Source organism: Rana temporaria, chromosome 3, assembly GCF_905171775.1.
Source record: "Rana temporaria chromosome 3, aRanTem1.1, whole genome shotgun sequence".
NCBI classification, from domain to species: domain Eukaryota; kingdom Metazoa; phylum Chordata; class Amphibia; order Anura; family Ranidae; genus Rana; species Rana temporaria.
In genome coordinates, this window is record NC_053491.1 from 156,524,061 (window position 1) to 156,545,211 (window position 21,151).

At 39.1% G+C, this 21,151-nt stretch overlaps 1 protein-coding gene across 1 annotated transcript in view; it reads left to right on the forward strand.

Moving 5' to 3' along the window:
* GRM8 (glutamate metabotropic receptor 8) overlaps positions 1-21,151 on the forward strand; it is a 1,246,805-nt gene that overhangs the window by 35,173 nt on the left and 1,190,481 nt on the right. The window contains exon 2 of the mRNA XM_040343692.1: positions 17,780-18,613. Within this exon, the coding sequence (XP_040199626.1) occupies positions 18,089-18,613 (525 nt within the window). The 5' untranslated portion in view covers positions 17,780-18,088. The remainder of the gene's footprint in view (positions 1-17,779; positions 18,614-21,151) is intronic.

The following is a 21,151-nucleotide window of genomic DNA, read 5'->3' on the forward strand; positions in this document are numbered from 1 at the left end:
TATATATATGTATGTATATATAGTACAGCGCTACTATAGTGATAACTCTAATACCACACCGTGTGCAAATAGTACGTACTTATAATAATACAATCATCACAATATCACACAACATAAAAGTCCTTATTATAAACACAATTCTTGATTGCTGTGATTTTCTGTGATAATCTTTTACCACCATGCTTTTCTTTAAACATTTAATATTGTGCGCACCTCCACCAGCTATTTTATCTGCTCACCTCAAGAATGAGTTAAGCAGACTCAAATGTTTGAATCTCTCTGACTCATTCTTGAGTCATGTTTATAATAAGTACTTTTATGTTGCGTGATATTGTGATGATTGTATTATTATAATTATGTACTATTTGCACAAGGTGTGGTATTAGAGTTATCACTATAGTAGTGCTGCAACTATATATATACCATATTTATTTTTAATTACGTACTATTTGCACAAGGTGTGGTATTAGAGTTATCACTATAGTAGTGCTGCAACTATATACCGTATATATACCACAGTGAAGTGAATCCACTTAGAGTGTACAGCAGCTGCATTATATGGTTTATATTTACACAGGGTCAGGGGATTTTTGCACTTAGCACTTTAGTAAGAATTAGAGTGGCACTAATTGTCATATACACATAACTTTAGTATATTTTGTTTCCAATAATTTACATTTGATAAACAGGTGAGTAGGCAAAAACAAGCTAAGTTTGAGTCGAACGCATTTGCAACCTGAAGCTTATCTTTACCTTACACAGAAATCCTGAGGTATAGTCGTATACATTACAATTTTGGAAACACTGGTGTACTGCTAGAACCCTGCACGTATAATGAGAAAGCATAGTTGCATTGTGTATGTGTAGAGATGGAGTTCCCTAATGTCTTGCATACAAAAATAACATGTTTAGATAAACAGCCCTCTGAAAGATGAAGTAAAAAACAACTTCTCCTAGTTAGGCTGCTAGGTAAATTTAGTTTTTGGCTTGCTCTGTAATCAGAGGAGCATTGATTGCTTGCTCTGGACTGTTCAGGGTTTCACAGGCTGGGAGTTAGATTGCTCCCCCCAGAAGAAATGTCTAGAGCTTAAGGAGAGAAAATTCAATCAATCAGCCTACATATTTATCAGGGCCTTGTCTGGCCTAGGCCTGAGAGGTGTGCTCAGATGGTGGCTCATCTGCTGTTAAATAGTCTGGAGCCTTGATGAGATGTTTTTTTCCCCCTGTGGGGATGGCTCTGTGAGCTGAGAGGAAACGGATCTCCAAGCTTCAAGGGCTGTCTGCCCCTGGAGCATATCTGAACTGGCTGCTGGACTACTCTTCTATGGACAGAGACCATGGACTTATTCCTACCCTTGAGATCTGTAAGTAGAGCCTACTTCCTGTGTTGCAGTTTATCGAAGGTCTCCAGTGATGGGATGCTAGAACGCACCCAGCCTGCCACTAATTGTCCTTATAATGTTTGCATGGCCTTCAGCTGTGCACCCATAGGTTGTCCTAGTCTACAATCATGTGCTATATGTTCCTGCATGGTTTTCAGCTCTGTACCCATAGACTGTCCTAGTCTACAACTAGTCATGCTATATGTTTCTGCATAGTCTTCAGATGTGCATCTACAGACTTTACTAGTCAAAATGTCATTGTGTACTGCCACTGATAGAGAATTGTCCTCTGCAAGTTGTGCTTGAAGTTTTGGAGTACCCAACACCCCTCTACCCTCTGCTGTTATAAGTTTCTTCAGCAATAAATTACAATAAATACATCCCTAGACTGATTTCTGAGCCTGAGTGAAAGGACTGTTGCTGTGTGCCTGTCTACATCGTCATCTGGGAAAAAAACAGTTTTATCAAAAGCTGCTCCTTCTGGATGAACTTTTATGTTCCTTTTTTTTGCTCCAAGATGGCTAGCATCATTTAAATTTCTCTAAACACAGAGGGCCAGATCCACAAAGAAGTTACGCTGGCGTATCTATTGATACGCCGCGTAACTTCTAGTATGCTCCGGCGTATCTTTGTTTTGTATCCACAAAACAAGATACGCCTGAAGCTGGGCTAGATCCGACTGGCGTACGTCTTAGTACGCCGTCGGATCTAAGGTGCATATTTACGCTGGCCGCTAGGTGGCGTTTACGTCGATTTTCCCGTTGAGTATGCAAATTAGCTAGATACGGCGATCCATGAACGTACGTCCGGACGGCGCATTTTTTTACGTCGTTTCCGTAAGGCTTTTTCCGGCGTATAGTTACCCCTGCTTTTTGAGGCGTGTCCTATGTTAAGTATGGACGTCGTTCCCGCGTCTAATTTTGAAAATTTTGAGTTGTTTTGGTAAGTCGTTCGCGAATAGGGCTTTGAGTGGAATGACGTTCACGCCGTAAGCATTGGCTTGTTGGGGGTTAATTTCGAGCATGCGCACTGGGATACCCCCACAGACGGCACATGTGCCGTTCAGAAAAAACTTCATTTACGACGGGTCAAGACGTATTACCATAAAACCCGCCCCCATCTCATCCATTTGAATTGCGCACCCTTACGCCGACACAGTTACACTACGCCACCATAACTTACGGCGCAAATTCGTGGAGAATACGGGAAATACGCTGTAAGTTATGGCGGTGTAGTGTATCTGAGATACACTACGCCAGCCGTAAAGAAGCGCCACGCTTCGTGGATCTGGCCCAGAGTGTCCTGGACCTAATGGAAAGCTATTTTCTCTGCCCCCCCCCTTCTTTCTCTTTCTATCAGCATGCTTTTTTTTGCCAGCACATAAACTGATTGGCTCCTTGTCCTGCTACTTCCTCTCACTCCCAGGCCTTGCTGTATAGAGGGACCTGCAGGTGTCTGATTCCAGGCAAAATTCAGGTCCTAACTTACACTGCTTGGATGTAAAGCTTCAGCTTTGTGTTTGCATGTTTTGCTGTTTACATGTAATTCTATATATGCATTTTGCTCTTGAAAGGATAGCGACACAGCAGAGTGCTGTGTCATAAGCAACACATAGGTTAATCTTACATATTTGACACCTGTGTAAATGAATGTTGAAGAGTAGTGCCCAGTATGTTGGGTCAGGCAAACTGTTAAATATCTGGGGTGACCTTCTAGAAGCGTTGTGTCTTTTGAAAGGTTTTTCTGAGTTGAATAACTTGTCCTGGTTCTGGGCCTTGATAGTTTATTAATTTTGCTGCTGTAGCCTAAACCATGCTGCCTATCAGCCCACTCCTCTCCTCTTCTACAATCTATCTTCAAAGCTTCTGAAAAGGCATCCAAAGGATCCAACTGGCTTTATTTAACATTTAAAAAAAACGGAATTGCTTGGAGACTGGATGTTTACATCTCAGCAGTGGGTCACGCCTGAGTTCATAATGCTCAACTGAGTGTAGTTACTTTCATATAGATACAGAAAATAGTGCCGTACTCCCTAATGAACTATTACTCTAAGGCTGGGTTCACATATATGCAAATTGGATACGTTTCTAACCGCATCCAATTTGCTCAACATGTGAATGTGACCAGCTTTCAGTGGAACCGGTTCACAGGTGCGGTTTTGAAAAGGGTCAGATTCAGGTGAAAATTCAGGTAAAAATTCACACCTGAATCGCACCTGACTCGGTGAAAAGAACAAACCTGACTCCGAAACTGCAAACTGCATATATGTGAACCCAGTCTAACTGTCCTAATATCTAGCTATTACCATACAGTTGTAAAATATGTCAGTAGCCATGTAAAAGTGTCTAATTAAAGCGGTAGTTCACCCTCCTTAAGAACAATGCAGCATAAAATCCGGCATAGTAGCGCGAGCTACACTATGCCGGTCTTAATTTTTTTATCCCGGTACTCACGGTTATATCGTGCATTGACGATTCCGTCTGCCGCGGGGAATGGGCGTTCCTAGCAAGAGGGAGGGTGATTGACGGCCGGCTCTGGCACGTCACGCTCCCCGAAGACAGCCGGAGTAGGTCTCGGCTCTTCACGGCGCCTGCGCACAGGCTATGCGCAGGCGCCGTGAAGAGCCAAGCCTATTTCGGCTATTTCCGGAGAAGCGTGACGTGCCACGGCCGGCCGTCAATCACCTTCCCTGTCCATAGGAACGCCCATTCCCCGGAATCTTCTATGTACGCTATAACAGTGAGTACGGGGAAAAAAAAAATTAAGACCGGCATAGTGTAGCTCGCGCTACTATGCCGGATTTAATGCTAGAGGGAAAACATTTTTTTTTATATAGGGTGAACCCCCGCTTTAAGCTACTTATACAAAGAATAACAAACTATACATAATATTATTTCTATAGACACAACATTAGCCACTGCACTTTATGTGTTAGGTAAATGCCCAAGTGATCATCCATAGAGAAATCCATACAGATAAAAAAAAAGGTCTAGAGGCACTCACTGGTCTTGCAGCAGAGAGAAATCCAAGCAACAGCATTTTATTGTCAACATTTCCATAGAGCTCAGTCTATCTTTCTCAGGAGTCTTGATGACATAACCAAGGCCCTGCCCGGCTAGTTTAGTCGCACTGGATATCTTCATGTGACTATGATGACTATTATGGGAATGTGATTTATAGTCATATTTTATGTTTGTAGGTATCTTTGGGTTTCTATTGAAATAGTACATCTTGTATAAAACCATTAAATACAGTACTTCTCAGTATGTCATGTTATATCTGCGGTATATATTTGGTATTTCTGTTACCTCCAGCTTACAAACATTCGATAGTCTAAATAGGGTAAAGTACACAATCATTCTTTTTTATGACCAAACAGTAGATCATAAATTTTTAAACATTTGTGAGAGGAGAAAGGTATAGATTTGGTATTCAATTGTCAGTGTATATTTTTAGATTATAATTACCTAATAAATGACAACAAATATCATTAACTTATTACTACTATCTTTCTTCTTCCAGACAAGCCTTTCTATAATAACAGGTGCCATGGGGATAAAGAGGCAGAATTCATTATTTAAGGATAGATGTCAGACTTTTCATCATTAAACATACATAATAGTGCAAACAGTAAAATGTGCAGATGTGTTTTTCACTGTGCTTTAATATTCCTAAGGTATATGCTCAGGCAGATAGTAATTATCACTCTGGTGGCCATAGGAAAACAGCCATCTTCATAATTCAAGCCACATAATAAATATTTATATTTATAGCTATAAAATTGATATTTAGAGGAGAAGTATGGGGTTTGTAAAACACGTAGATATCTACCTCAATGATGCAACATCTCAGTCCTACATCTGTTCTAAGACTAAGAACTGAGTAATTGCATGACCACTGATTGCTCAGTTCTTGGTCTGCTTCAAGCGGAGAGTCTGTCAGTCACTGCTTGCCTCTTTGCTCTTCTTGTGCTCACTACAGGGCAGGACTGGGGAGGGGGGTGGGAACGTCTGTCTCTGACTCTCAGTCATATGCTAAGAGGTTGAGACATCTGCCAATCAGGCAGCTGGGTGGATCCTGACACTTTTGTTAGGATCCTTCCAGATCTTAAAGTGACTCTGCCACATCAGCCGCTGCTCCCCACTATCAGCTGAGTCTGGCTCACTGTAGTGCAAAATGTAAGTGCAGTCCTGTGACCCACAAAAAAAGCTTTGGCCATACTTTTTTTTAAAAGAAGAACTGAAAGGATAGAGTAAGGGATAAGTTAAAAAAATATTTATTTTGCCATATGTGTCTTTCTGTGCTAGAGACAGAACAGGAAATGAGAGTAAATCTCTTCTTAGACAGTGGTCAATGGAACAGGCATCCCTATTAGGTATAATATTACATAATTAATACAATTTTAGCTTTTCCTATCATTTTCTGTTCAAGTAATAATGGTCACCAGGGCTAAAAAATAGTGTACACAAGGAGAAAATGCGCAAAAAACTGAATACAGGAATTCCTTAATATTATAAAAGTATAGTAATGATAAAAATGGTAATTAAAATAATAATGTGCACGAGATTTGCACAATATAGAAGAGTCCAAGCTCAGGGGGTACAAGTTAGGGGGATGGATGGATAAAAGTTTTTGCCGGGGTCACAAATATAACCTCAGGGCTGCCATCATTTAAGAACAGAAACCATGTTCGAAGACTGTAACAAAAAAAGCAAGGGAAGAGGCGCCTCTAAGTGTAGATGTTTTAAGCAATTTAATATGTAAATAAGTACAGGCAACTCACATTTGCTGAAATTGAAATAGACGTTTGTACGTAAAATCTTTAGGAGAAGTCATCAGGTCTGTCACTTGTGGTCCTTCTTCTGCTGGGCGCTGTGCTGTAGAGAGCTGTCCTTCACCGCTGTAATGTGTTGAAGCCGGCGGCGGTGGGGAAAACTTACAAGCCAGGCATGTGGTTAAAAATTATTTCAGCAGAATGCCAGCAGTGACGTCACTGTAGCGACAGAACGGCTAACGTTTCTGGGGCGCACCCCTTTCCTCAGAGCCTAAGGCCCCGTACACACGGTCGGACAAAACCGATGAGAATGGACTGAGGTTCAGTTTCATCGGTCCAAACCGGCCGTGTGTATAGCCCATCGGTCTGTTTTCCTTCGGTCCAAAATTTTAAAACATGCTTCAAAACCGAACCGATGGACCGCTGCCCGATCGGTCCAAACCGATGGTTAGTACAGAAAGCATTGGTTCAAAACCCGTGCATGCTCAGACTCAAGTCGACGCATGCTTGGAAGCATTAAACTTCGTTTTATTCAGCACGTCGTGTGTTTGATGTCACCGCGTTCTGACCCGATCGGTTTTTGGAACGATGGTGTGTACGCACATCAGACCATCAGGCCACTTCAGCGGTGAACCAATGAAAACGGTCCGTCGGACCATTCTCGTCTGTTTTGTCTGGCCGTGTGTACAAGGACTGAGAGGTCTGTTGAGGTCACAACAGACCTCTTAGGCTCTGAGGAAAGGGGTGCACCCCAGAAACGTTTGCCGTTCTGTCGCTAAAAGGGTACCATTGAGTCCTCGGTATCATCATATCTTGCTAGCAGGGACCAAGATGACTGGTCTGACCAATTGATTAAGCTGTATCTTATCTCTCGTTTGTGAGTGTAAATTAATTGTTTTTATTAAAATAAAAATCTCTTATGATAAATGCACTAGGTCGGTGCGCCCTCCCTCTTTTGTTTTGTTTTTTTTCTCTGAGCAAGTGGGAAGGCATACACATTGTTAACATTTATTGAATATTAAACCAACTTTAAAAAAAAATGATATATGCAAATGTGTACCAAATTGTCTTGATGACCTAAGACAATCTGTATTGTGACAACTGAGGTTACAATATTCTCATTTGCTGTCAAGTATATAAAGAAAAAAAAAGAAAAAACAGCACAAAGGACATCACTTACAGTTAATAGGATGTGTCCCTTGTTATAATGCCTCTTTGTTGAGATCCTCCACCATCGATGACCCCCGACAGCCCCTTAGTTGTATTATCCCCAGCTGCACCAGAAGATTACAGTAACAACACAAAGGACACCACCTAATGACTGTTATGTCCCTTGTGCTGATTTTTTTATTTTAGCTGCACGTGTTAGGCTTAGATGCCCTCCCTTCCCGACAAGTCACGCATTTACTTATTCCCTTTATCTAGGATCTTTGCTGTGCAGCCTGCTTGGCACTATACAGACTATTAACCTCCCTGGCGGTATGATTCTGTCTGGAATTACGTACCAAAAGCGGTACAATTTTTTTGCAAGGAAATTTGGCGTTTTATACTGTAGGCCTGCAATTCTTAGGAATAACTCATTTAAATCTGACCAAACAAGAGTGTAGTAGGCATCCCGGGTATGATTTAATTTGTTTTTTTTTTATAAATCATAATATAATAAATAATTATAAATAATTATAACAAATAATAATATAATTATAATAAAAATTATTCAATAATGTAATCAACTCAAAATCACTGAAATTTGCTCAGTTGCAGAATTGTCGCTGTCATTACTTTTATTTTTTTATGACGAATTTCCCCACAAATCGCTATCGCACAATTCTGCAAGTGATTATAATTTATTATCGCTGTTTTCTAGCTGCTCTAAAACCATTTTTGACATAAAGGGACACTTTTGGACAATCTACAGTTTTCAGGCAGAAAGAACAGTTTTTATTATACAAAAGAACATGTAGGGCACTGGGCAGACCACTAGGGACAAGGGGGGTGTGTATTTTTTACATACAGTACTGTAATCTATAAGATTACAGTATACTGTATGTAAAGTGTTTGTTTACTTTTTTGAATTTGGCGCCGTTCTCCGCCCCGTGTGTCGTAACGTCGCAGGGAATGGAGATCGGCGGCACACGGGGACACTGTGAATCGAGCGAGGACCCGCTCGCTCACACAGCGGGGATGCATCGCTGGATCCAGGGACAAGGTGAGTAACTTGTCTGTGGATTCAGCGAGCAGGTAAGCCGCGCCGCTGCACACTCTGCACATCTACCCTGAGCGTGACTCGGGGATACCGATAGTAGCATTGAAAAACAACCCTGAGTCACGCTCGGGGATACCGCCAGGGAGGTTATCCGTCTTCATTGTATGTGCACCATGATCTTCATTTATTCTAATAGAAATGGAGTATAGGTATACCCCACTTTTCAGTACACAATGGGGGTTATTTACTAAAGCTGGAAAGTGCAAAATCAGACTCACGTCTGCATAGAAACCAATGAGCTTCCAGCTTATATTACCAGGCTTAATTGAACAAGCTGGGGTTAGAAGCTCATTGGTTTCTATGCAGACGTGAGTCTGATTTTGCACTTTCCAGCTTTAGTAAATAAACCCCATTGTGTACTTAAATGTGGGGTATGCCTGTACTAAAAATCAGAAAACCATTTAGGGTAAGCATATAGGGATATTCAAACTGCATAAAAGTGTGTGAATAAAAATATGTATCTTTATGTTATCCCTATTTCTTTCCCTCTATCATTTAAAATTAAATGGAATTACATCTTTTACTAAATGAATGTTTGCCTATCAGAAAAAAGTCATGCAGAATTTTTTTTTATGATACACTACAAAACGTAAAGGTTATTTAGCTCAAAATCAAAGAATCTTAGAAGCAAAACAAATGCTCTTCTCAGAGATGTGGTACAATATTTGCAGTTATGAATTAGTTAAACTTTCTAAACACTGTGGTCTGCAGTTATTGCAAGCTATTTTGACAGTGAAGAGATAAGATACTTACCAAGTAGTTCTTGCCCTAGGGCAGCTAATGGCCTATTTGAGTGAAGGGAATAGAAGGCCACTGTGCTTATTACTGCATTGTTTAGTTTCCAACTAAGTAATCATGTACTGGTTGTATAAAAAGTTAACAAAATCAGTTTATCTCTTTGCATCATGGTCAAACAGGTAAAATGACTTGTAAACACTTGAGATGTGGAAATTTCCTAATATTAATGATGAAATTGATGTAGGAAGAATAGAAGATGATTTGGGGTGAAACTGATTGGTGCAAAATGGTAGACAAAAAAAAACCTAATATCTGTTCTGTCCTATATTTTACATAATCCATGTAAACAGTGTGCTGTACATGGTATTCAAAAGTAATGGATCAACAACTGGCTAGGTATAATTTGTTTTTGTATGAATTTGTGGTTGTATTTTTTCCTTTTATTAAGTTCATATCTACTGTTCACTCCTAGGTTGTTCGTACAAAGCGTTAGTAAAGCTAAAATTGCACCTGATTTTGGGATTCTTTGAAATACTGGGCTGTGCAGTGGTCAGATAATCTTAAGCAAATGTTTTTGAACACAGACATTTTCCAGAATGTTGGATAATCTCTTGGATTACTGATAGATAAATATTCCTCTTTTTGTGCAGAAAAGAGAACAATGCTTTTACATGAACATCTATCAGCTGGCCAAATTAATTCAAAGGTCGCAGCGTGCCTAAGCTGCTCAATGGTTGTTCAAGCATGGGCAGATGTCTCACCACCTGTTTTTCTTGGTAAAAGATCTGCCTAGCCATGGCAGTATTCACCTCCACTAAGATATGCAAATCTACCAAAAGTACAAGCATACCCCACTTTTACTTTTACGTTCACAACGTTTTTTTTTTTTATACTATCGCTGGAGAGTGCAAAATCAGGCTCACATCTGCATAGAAACTAATGAGTTTATAACCCCAGCTTACTCAATTAAGCCTGATAATAAAACCTGGAAGCTCATTGGTTTCTATGCAGATGTGAGCCTGATTTTGCACATTTCAGTGATAGTAAATAAACCCCATTGTGCACTTAAAATTGGGGTATGCCTGTATTCACTCTCACTTTTTTGTTATTTGCAACTACACCTGGAGAACTCAGTGGCAATATTAACCACTTCCTTACTGGGCACTTAAACCCCCTTCCTGCCCAGAGGACTTTTTGCGATTCGGCACTGCGTCGCTTTTACTGACAATTGCGCGGTCGTGCGACGTGGCTCCCAAACAAAATTGACATCCTTTTTTTCCCACAAATAGAGCTTTCTTTTGGTGGTATTTGATCACCTCTGCGGTTTTTATTTTTTGCGCTATAAACAAAAATAGAGCGACAATTTAAAAAAAAAAAAAATACATTTTTACTTGTTGCTGTAATAAATAGCTCAATTTTTTAAAAAAAAAACATTTTTTATCCTCAGTCTAGGCCGATACGTATTCTACATATTTTTAGTAAAAAAAAAAAAAAAAATTCGCAATAAGCGACTGGTTTGCGCAAAAGTTATAGCGCCTACAAAATAAGGGACAGAATTATTATTTTTTATTATTTTTTTTTTTACTAGAAATAGCAGCGATCTGCGATTTTTATTGCGACTGCGACATTATGGCGAACACATCGGACACGTTTTACACATTTTTGGCACCATTCACATTTATACTGCAATCAGTGCTATAAATATGCACTAATTACTGTATAAATGTGACTGGCATTGAAGGGGTTAACACTAGGGGGTGAGGAAGGGGTTAAATGTGTACCCTAATTAGTGTTCTAACTGTGGGGGAAGGGGGGTGACTGGGGGGGTGACCGATCTGTGTCTCTATGTACAAGAGACACAGATCCGTCTCCTCTCTCCCCTGACAGCACCGCTGTCTGCGAGAGCCGGGAATGAGAGATGATCTCATATGTAAACATATGAGATCATCTCTCATTGGCCGCACAGATCGCCTAGCAAACGGCCACTCCGATTGGCCGTTCACGGCGATCTGTGATTGGCTGTGTCCAAGGGACACGGCCAGCACAGCAGTTCCCCGCTGCGCGCGCGGGGAACGCGGAAAGGGGCGGACGTCAAATGACGGCGCCCCAGAGATGTAGAACCACCCTGCGGCCGTATATAGTCGTACGGCCGTCGGGAAGTGGTTAACACTGACATTATCATCATAATCTTCTTGCTATCATCATTACTGATCCAGATTAGAACATAGGTAGAACTAAAGCATAATGCAAGTATAAATTAGTATACTATAGAGCAACTATTTTTGCTTATTTTTTATTTAGAAAAAGGGGGCTGCTGATCAGATATAGGAAATTTAGGCACTAAAGCATACTGGGTTAACCAGAGGATGGTTAGAAACAGAACCTAGAGCTTTGAAGATAAAATCAGACAAGAGAAGATGTGTATTCTGTGCCAGTATTGAAGGGCAGTGGGACAAAGTCCAATAGCAGCCAAGTGTCCACTATGCTATATGGACTTGGCTGTATGCAACTTCTAGGTTGCAGTCCAATGGCTACAGATAGCTTGACAGGAAAAGCATCAAAACCAACATAAGGCCATGCAGGTGGCATTCAGATGAATATCTGGAACAAGGTACATGCTGGACTTATTTTCAATGTAGCTATCGTGTATGATGCCTGGGTGATAGCACAGCCCATTTAAAAGAAGATGGCAAAGAGCCTGAGTTGATATTAACCGTATTTATCAGCGTATAACACGCACAGGTATAAAACACGCACCCTAACTTTAACCACTTAACGACCGCCGCATGTACATATACGTCCACAGAATGGCACGTACAGGCAGATGGGCGTACCCGGTACATGCAGTGGTCGGAAATTGTCTGGGAGTGATCCGGGATGAGGGGGCGGCTATTCGTTTCTAGCCACCCCCTTGCGATCGCTCCCCGGAGCTGAAGAACGGGGAGAGCCGTTTGTAAACACGGCTTCGATCATGTGATCCCTTTTATAGGGAGACACAATCAATGACGTCAGACCTACAGCCACACCCCCCTACAGTTGTAAACACACACTAGGTGAAACATAACTCCTTCAGCGCCCCCTGTGGTTAACTCCCAAACGGCAACTGTCATTTTCACAATAAACAATGCAATTTAAATGCATTTTTTGCTGTGAAAATGACAATGGTCCCAAAAATGTGTCAAAATTGTCCGAAATGTCCGCCATAATGTCGCAGTCATGAAAAAAATCGCCGCCATTAGTAGTAAAAAAAAGAATTAATAAAAATGCAATAAAACTATCCCCTATTTTGTAAACGCTATAAATTTTGCGCAAACCAACCGATAAACGCTTATTGCGTTTTTTTTTTACCAAAAATATGTAGAAGAATATGTATCGGCCTAAACTGAGGAAAAAAAATATTTTTTTATATATTGTTGGGGGATATTTATTATAGAAAAAAGTAAAAAATATAGCATTTTTTTTAAAACTGTCGCTCTATTTTTGTTTATAGCGCAAAAAATAAAAACTGCAGAGGTGATCAAATACCACCAAAAAAAAGCTCTATTTGTGGGAAAAAAAGGACGTCAATTTTGTTTGGGAGCCACGTCACACGACCGCGCAATTGTCTGTTAAAGCGACGCAGTGCCGAATCGCAAAACCTGGCCTGGGCCTTTAGCTGCATTTTGGTCCGAAGCTTAAGTGGTTCAGAGGGAAATTTCAGAAAAAAACTTTCCACAGCCCCCTGTGTATAACAGGCAGGCACAGTTTACCCTCTATTTTCAGGTAAACAAGTGAGTGTTATACGCCAATAAATACAGTAGATCGTCGGTGCAAGCGGTATAGCAGAACGTTTATGCGTGGCTCCATATATTGAGCATATGCATTCACAGAGGAGGATACAAATCCAAACGCAAATAAGGACAGACCAGGTCACACAATCCAAAGGACCAAGACAAAATAAGACTTCATAAAACTGATTGCTATGGCCCAACACATGAATTATTAACAGTAAACCCTCAGTCAGGAACAAGAATACACTATGTACGGGTATTGGACTCAGAAACAAACAAAATACACACTAGTTAAACTAAGGTCAGTCTAGTAATACCAGTCATTAGAGAAAAGAGAATCCTAGTGCACCCTTTTGGTTTTCTGAGACAATATATAAGTAAGTCATAGATTAGATCCAGTTACAAGAATATAGATGACAAGAAAATGTTAGGTATAATAGCTGACAGGAGGCAGAGAAAAAGCGCAGAAAATAAACAAGATAGGAAAAAGCCGGAATTATTATATTTTAGGTTGTGTTAAAGTACAATGTAGTATGATAACTTAAGGGACTTAACTTGTAGGGTTTATAAACCTCTCATCAGTGTTGAAAACAAATATTTACAGCATGTGGTTGACAGTAGGAAACAAAAGGTTCTATAGTTTGTTTTCCGTGAAGGTTAAAAAAGTAGTCCATGTATCTTGGGAAATTTGCATGAAAAAAAAGTAGAAATAATTAATTCCCATCTACGATGATGTGTTTTAAACTGCAGTGATAACTGTAGGAATTGGTGCATAAAATGTTATGTCTACCTCAAGGGAAACCCCTCCATCTGATAAAAATATGTGTTGTTGTAATTGATTGTTTAGTTACTCAAATAATGTCATATTCCATAATAAAGTCTGGAATAAATTTATTGAAAAATATAAAGCTTTTGAAATTATTTGCTAGTCTGTATTTTATAGATTATATTGATACAATTCTAAAAATGTCATGAAAATGTATTTGGATCATTTGTCAAAGTCATTATTTGCTCTGGGCATGTTATGTTAGGAGACAACTAGAAAGAAAGAAAATATTAAAAATTTATATGCAGGCGCATACAGTTATTCCATACAACGATACCCACAGCTAATACACAGGTAATTATACAGCATAATAGCAATAATCCATTAAGCTGTCATTGGGTATGACAATACTGGAGATGAGAGCAAAACATTATGCCGTGAGGTGACTAACTAACGGGATTAAATTATTTTCCATTCCTACAAAGATAAGTTCATTTCCTACAGTTAGATCCAAAAAATTACATGTGACTGATGCCTAGAGGCTAAAACATTAAGCTCTAACATAACCACATATACCTGTGGTGATGTGCATGTTTGCTCTTTATTGTTGAGCTATGTGACCATGTAACCGGGACCGTGCAGTCTTAGTAAATTAGTGCTTAGTGATTGATTTTAGCCATAAAATTTACATGGTATTTACATGCAGTATATACAGTACATATATATTTTTAATATTTATGTTTTTTTGTTTTTTACTTTATTATTATTATTATTTGGTCTTGGGAAATTAATGACATATTCCTGTGAAGGTGGAAGTGTTGTACTATTTTCCTTTATTTGGTCACCCTCATAGCCTAAAGCCTGGTACACAGGCTTTAGTTTTTATTCTTTCAATGCGCTGGTCAGAGCCGCTGTACTAACTATGCAAAGTTAGTGCAGCGATCTCACCCACTGAGCTGTTGTGATCTGACAGGGCGGCGCCCCCTGCCAGAACACTCCGATCAGCGTTCTTTGCCATTGGCTGAGAGCGCAGATCAGGAGTCAGTCAGATGCTCGTCTGACAGAATCCAGACAAAATTCGTGTCAGGCCGACATATCATGGGCCGAATGTCGGCTGTTTTTTTTTTTTAACTGGCCAATGTATCCAGAAATATGGCCTGTGTGTACCAAGCTTACATATATCTAAAGCTAAACCTTTTTTTCCTTTTGATTAATGTTGGGTAAGGGTTAAAGGGCTGTCAGTTTTTTCTTTTCAGGCTGTGTTTCATTAGAAATATTTCCCTACTTCCTGACCTCTAGGCTCAACAGGAAGTGAGAAGATATTTTTCCCAAGTGAAAGAGATCTACTCTTAGACAGTTGTCACAGGAACAAACATCCCCACTGAAATACCGTATTTATTGGCATATAACACGCACAGGTGATAACACGCACCTTAATTTTAAGAGGGAAGTTTTAGGAAAAATTATTTTAAATATAGAACTTTGAAGCAAAATAAGGGTCAGTGCCCATCAATGCAGCCTGATCAATGCCCATCTGCTGCCTCAAAATTGCCCATCTATGCAGCTTGATCAATGCCCATCTGTAGCTTCAAAATTGCCCATCAATGCAGCTTCATAAATGCCCATCTGCAGCCTCACTATTGCCCATCAATGCATCTTAATCAATGCCCATCTGTAGCCTCACAATTGCCCATCAATGCAGCTTGATTAATGCCCATCTGCAGCCTCCCCATTGCCATGAATTCAGTCTGATCAACGCCCATCTCAGGGAGGGGGGCGGGATGAGCGCCATCAGATTATATATATATATATTATACAGCGAAAATCTCCTGTTTATTCGGCGACCTCTTCAATACAAAGTCCCGCCTCCTGGACTGGCTTCTATGATATACAGAACACTGGTCCAATGCCGGCCCAGGAGACGGGACTTCCTATTACAGAGGTGACTGAGTAAACAGGAGATTCTCGCTGTCCCGCCCCCCGCCCTGTTCTCTCCGAGGCAGCCCAAATTGCAGTATTGGCGTATAACACGCACACACTATTTGCAACCGATTTGCAGCGTGAAAAAGTGAGTGTTAGACGCCAATAAATATAGTATTTCCTCTCCATTTCTATTCTGGTGGAAACTATACGTTTTGGATATAGTATTTCCTCTCCATTTCTATTCTGGTGGAAACTATACGTTTTGGATTTACACTAACTTTGATTCCCATTGACATTGGGGATTGCGACAGTACTTACATTTGTTGCCAGCAGTTTAGACAGTAATAGCTGTGTGTTAAGTTATTTTGAGGGGACAGCAAATTTACACTGTTATACAAGCTGTACACTCACTACTTTACATTGTAGCAAAGTGTAATTTCTTCAGTATTGTCACATGAAAATATATCATAAAATATTTACAAAAATGTGAAGGGTGTACTTACTTTGTGATATACTGTGTGTGTGTATATATATATATATATATATATATATATATATATATATATATAATATTTCAAAGGAAATTGGTTGATTGGTTTAAGCTGGCCAAACATGGGTCAAAATTCAGCATGTTCAACAGGAACTGGATGAGTTTTGATCTGTGCGCAACCTTCTCAGTTCAACAGAAGCTTGTCGTTAGACAGGCTTCTTTTTAACGATCCATATGGAAAACCAGAATTCAGTCTGTGCATGCAGCCAATGGCCAAGGATTAGTGTATTCTGATGGGGGGGGGGGGGGGGGGGTCTCGCTATCAGAATACAAAGATACAGCGGGGTGGCTTTCCCTATTCACCTCGAATGTGAAATTGGATAATTCTGTGCCTGGCTAAATAAAAAAAAAAAGTAAAAGTAATGTATGGCCAGCTATACACTCTAATGTTGCGTACACACGATCAGGCCTGGCTAAATCACATCGGAATTCCATCAGAAAAAAATAGAACATGTTCTATATCTAAACTCCGATGGAATTCATTGGAATTTCTGATGAAAAAACTCAGATGGACTTTTTCCATCTGAAATTCTGATCGTGTGTACGGGGCATAACAGTGCTGGGCTGGCTTTCTTTGCTGCTAAAGAAGGCTCCTTATCTTTACAGCTTTTCTTAGTAATCAGAATAGAGTTAGGTAAATAAGTGGGCCTTCCACAACTGAAGGAAAAATACCCCTGCAAAAGATACACTTTAAAAACTGTATTGTCATCTGAGACATGGATATTTGGAGCCAACCTTTTTTTAAATGACTGATATTGGAACGGAAATAAGCAGATGGTCCATTTGGGTACCTAGGGATTAAATGCACATGGCTGTGTATATTTAGGTTATCATTGCATGTGAACTGGAAATATCAACGTTACTGGTTTACTGTGAGTATAAACATACATTACGATTTTGAAAAATTAAGTAAATATATAATAAGATGACACATTTACTAAATTACAAAAGGAATACTGCCATTGATTTCATTTTCAGACTACATTAGCCTAAATGGCTTTTTCCTTTTTTTTTTCATGCACAATGTTACTTTTCTTTTTAGATTTTCTGACTGCAATAAAAGCTAGCTTCATTTTAGGGAATGTAACATTAAATTATTATTATTATTACTGTTAATATTACTATTATTTAGGACTTTAAACCACACTCATGAAATAAGTAGCGCACAGCTTCCATTTAATCCCCACCCATTTTTTTAAAACAATTTCTTTATCAACATTTGCATCTGTCCGAACATTTCTGTAGTGAATTATACGTGGAAACTATAATGTGGCTTTCTCTAGTTTTGAACTATGATTTGTTTGAAAATAGGCACATTTATTGCTGTAAAGTGCATTTTTAGACACTGCTGCACAGTGCAGTGATCATTCATTTTAGCTAATGACGTGTAATATTGTTCATTTTTGTCCGAATCCTATTGCATATTGTTTCATGGTCACTGACCTGAATTAGCCAAGGTATGCAGTGCAGGAAATGAGTCATGGTGAATTTAGAGTGCATTTACATCTGTTCTTTCAGTTTGTTTGCTTCAGCGATGCTGGCTGCATATTATGCATATCCAGAGGACAAATGCAAATATTCAAACATATTTTCTTGTTTTCTTTCTTTTTCAGGTGGACTTTATATAACGATCCAGTAAAAAGATATGATTCGGAGGTGGATTATTTACTCTAAATTATTGAAGGATTTAACCAATGAAGTGACTTTACCTCTTCTAATATTGCACATGGCGAATGTACTACATTAAACTTGATGTGCTAATTACAGACCTGTGGCTGTCTGACAAAACTGCTGGTTATGCGCTAAACAGTCCTTTTTTTTCTTTACTAAATGGGCACCGATGGTAGTATCTAATAAGTGTGGATTAAAAAGATCTACATTGTTGTATAAAAAATTGCTAAATTGTATTTTGGATCTTAAATATGTCTTCAGCACGCATGGTTTTAGAGAGAAAACAGCTCAAGTCTGGTCATTGCACAATATCAATGGCTATCCAGTTGTACTACCTTTTTACCTTAATGCAAGCAGCCGTTGGCCAGGAATATGCCCACTCCATTCGAGTAGAAGGGGACATAATACTTGGTGGCCTCTTTCCGGTCCATTCAAGAGGAGAACGAGGGGTGCCTTGTGGGGAACTTAAAAAAGAAAAAGGGATCCATAGGCTGGAAGCAATGATGTATGCTGTAGACCAGATAAACAAAGATCAGGACCTTCTTCCTAACATTACATTAGGGGTCCGCATCCTTGACACCTGCTCAAGGGATACATATGCACTGGAGCAATCCCTAACATTTGTGCAAGCTTTAATAGAAAAAGATGCTACTGATGTCAGATGCGCCAATGGGGATTCGCCAATTTTCACCAAACCGGACAGAATTTCTGCAGTAATAGGAGCTGCAGCGAGTTCTGTATCTATTATGGTTGCTAATATATTAAGGCTATTTAAGGTAAGACCCTTTTTGCTAAAGTCTGTGTTTTGGAGCGCTTTGTCTATGACTAACTGACTCTTTCCTTGAAGCAGAATAATTTATGCAAAGCATGCTTCTTTTAATGGTTTACATTGCCAAGCTCTGAAGCAGCATGTGTTAGTGGAGTACTGAAGTAAATGAAATGTTTGTCTGCCAGGAGCCTTTGCATTCTCACTTTCTTGTTTTAATGACCCATTTCCCCCTGTTAGTGCTGAAATCATCATTGTAGCAAGTGAATCTAATCTGGTGACACATAGTCATTTTGTACTTCTTGAAAAGATTTCTGCAACAAGATATGTTTTTCAGTTCCTCTTATAACCTCATCCAAACAAGTAACACCATTAACAAAATACATTGATCAATAAAGCCAGTAAAGAACATTGTGTGTGTTGTGCCAGACTGAGATATGTAGATTAAATGAGAATCCTTTATGATGCATGAGTCAAATGTAATACTCTTATAACCTCTGTGTAATTTATTTTTATAGCAACGGTGTCATAAGCAAAAGTATCACATCATTCAGATGTGTGATGGCATATTAAAAAGTTATCGACATTTTTTTTTTCATGATTCACAGTGTTTATATGAAAAACGGATGTGCACTATTACAGCTAGGGCTCGGTTTTCCTATTTAAAGAATAATTCAGACTTTAGTAATAACCAAGGGATGGGCTTGTATTGCTTCAGTAATATTTTTCTTAAATGTTTGTCTTCACACTTTTATTATAATTTTGCCTGAGCAGAAAAACTGTAATATGCTCTTTGGAATTCTAAAGCCTAACTCCTTGCATAAAACAAACTTATAGTATAAAATGGTTTGCACCTTTTCAGCCTGATGTGTAGTAATCACATCATTTTTTTTTATATACAGCTTCTTACTGTCCCCTAAATGTGCCAACTTTTTAAAGTTGTTTTCTGAGTGTGAATTTTGTAAGAACTGTTGTCAATGTGCCCTTTCCACTCTATATTCTGCATGCATGCCTTATAACGGAAAATGTAAGGTGGAATAATAACATATATACGTACATTATTATGCACTGGGAAATAGCAACAGATAGAGTTCAGCTTAAAGGAAGTACTTTTTGAATATTTTTTGTTTTTGTAGCTACGGTAGGAGGCTTAGGGATGCTGAATTGTGAGAGTTATGTACCTTCAGGCACACAATCATGGCATTTCTTATTAAAGTGCAAACCCAGGGTCTACATATCTGTAATAACTGAGCTGAATCAAACATGTATCGACTTTTTAACCCGGTAAGGCTCTCTCAAAGCATAACCAAGGCATTTCTGATTGCCTGTAGGCAGTTTCTGGGTTTTTCCAGAGTCCCTAGTAGGCCCAAATTTAAACTAAGATTCCAACCAGCATACTGACACTTGTGCCCAGCTGCATTTACAACCACATCTTTCTACTGTACTGTGAGGATGCCACTTATACTTACAGGCCAAGGGGAGGACATAGAAAAGAGCTAGCAAGAATGCAATTGTGGAAGCAGTGGTTAGAATGGGCCAGGTTTTAAGCCTTTTGAACCTTTAAAGCGGTAGTAAACCGCTGGGCATTTTTTTCTAACCTGAAAGTAATATCACAATGTGCTTGTATGCATTGGATACTAGCACAATACATTGAACTTACCTGAAAATGAAACCTTTCAGTGCGAGCTGCAGGCGTTTCCATCTATACCCGGTCTTCCTTCCGTGTCCGCTTGCACGCAGGCAGTTTACCATTTTCAAAGATAATATAGCTGAAGTTTAAATTTAGAGCATTTAAAGTGCAGCCACATTTGGATCACATCAACTTTATATTTGTTATGTGTTTCCATTCATAAAGCAAAACTCTAAAAAATTATTTAAAAGTGGCCACTTACTGTTTTCTTAAAAGGTCAAAATGGAAAAATCTTACTTAGCTTTACCCTACTATGAAATGTTTATGAGAGCCTCCCAGAGTTATATTTACCATAATTAACCCTGTTTCTGCTATGCTGGCAGATCCTCATTGTCATTTGTGAGATAGATATGTACACTGTTTGTCTTAATAAAGGTTAGGCATATCAAGGTGTGGGTTCTACATTACAGGCATACCCCACTTTTAAGTACACAATGGGGTTTATTTACTATCACTGGAAAGTGCAAAATCAGGCTCACTTCTGTATAGAAACCAATGAGTTTATAATCCCAGCTTACTCAATTAAGCCTGGTAATAACACCTGGAAGCTCATTGGTTTCTATGCAGATGTGAGCCTGATTTTGCACATTCCAGCGATAGTAAATAAACTCCATTGTGTACTTAAAAGTGGGGTATGCCTGGTATATGATAATTTACATAGTTTGAATTCAATTAATCCTTGAAATGCCCCTAAATAAGCAAATTGCAAGTTATTCTGTACAATACAAGTTGCCAATAGATTATGTGCATATTCCTGCTCCAAAGAAATGTAAGAATTAAAAAAATATATATATATTTATGTATGTAAATATTTTTAGGTAAGATGGAATTGTACTTTAAAATTGACCCATGATTTGA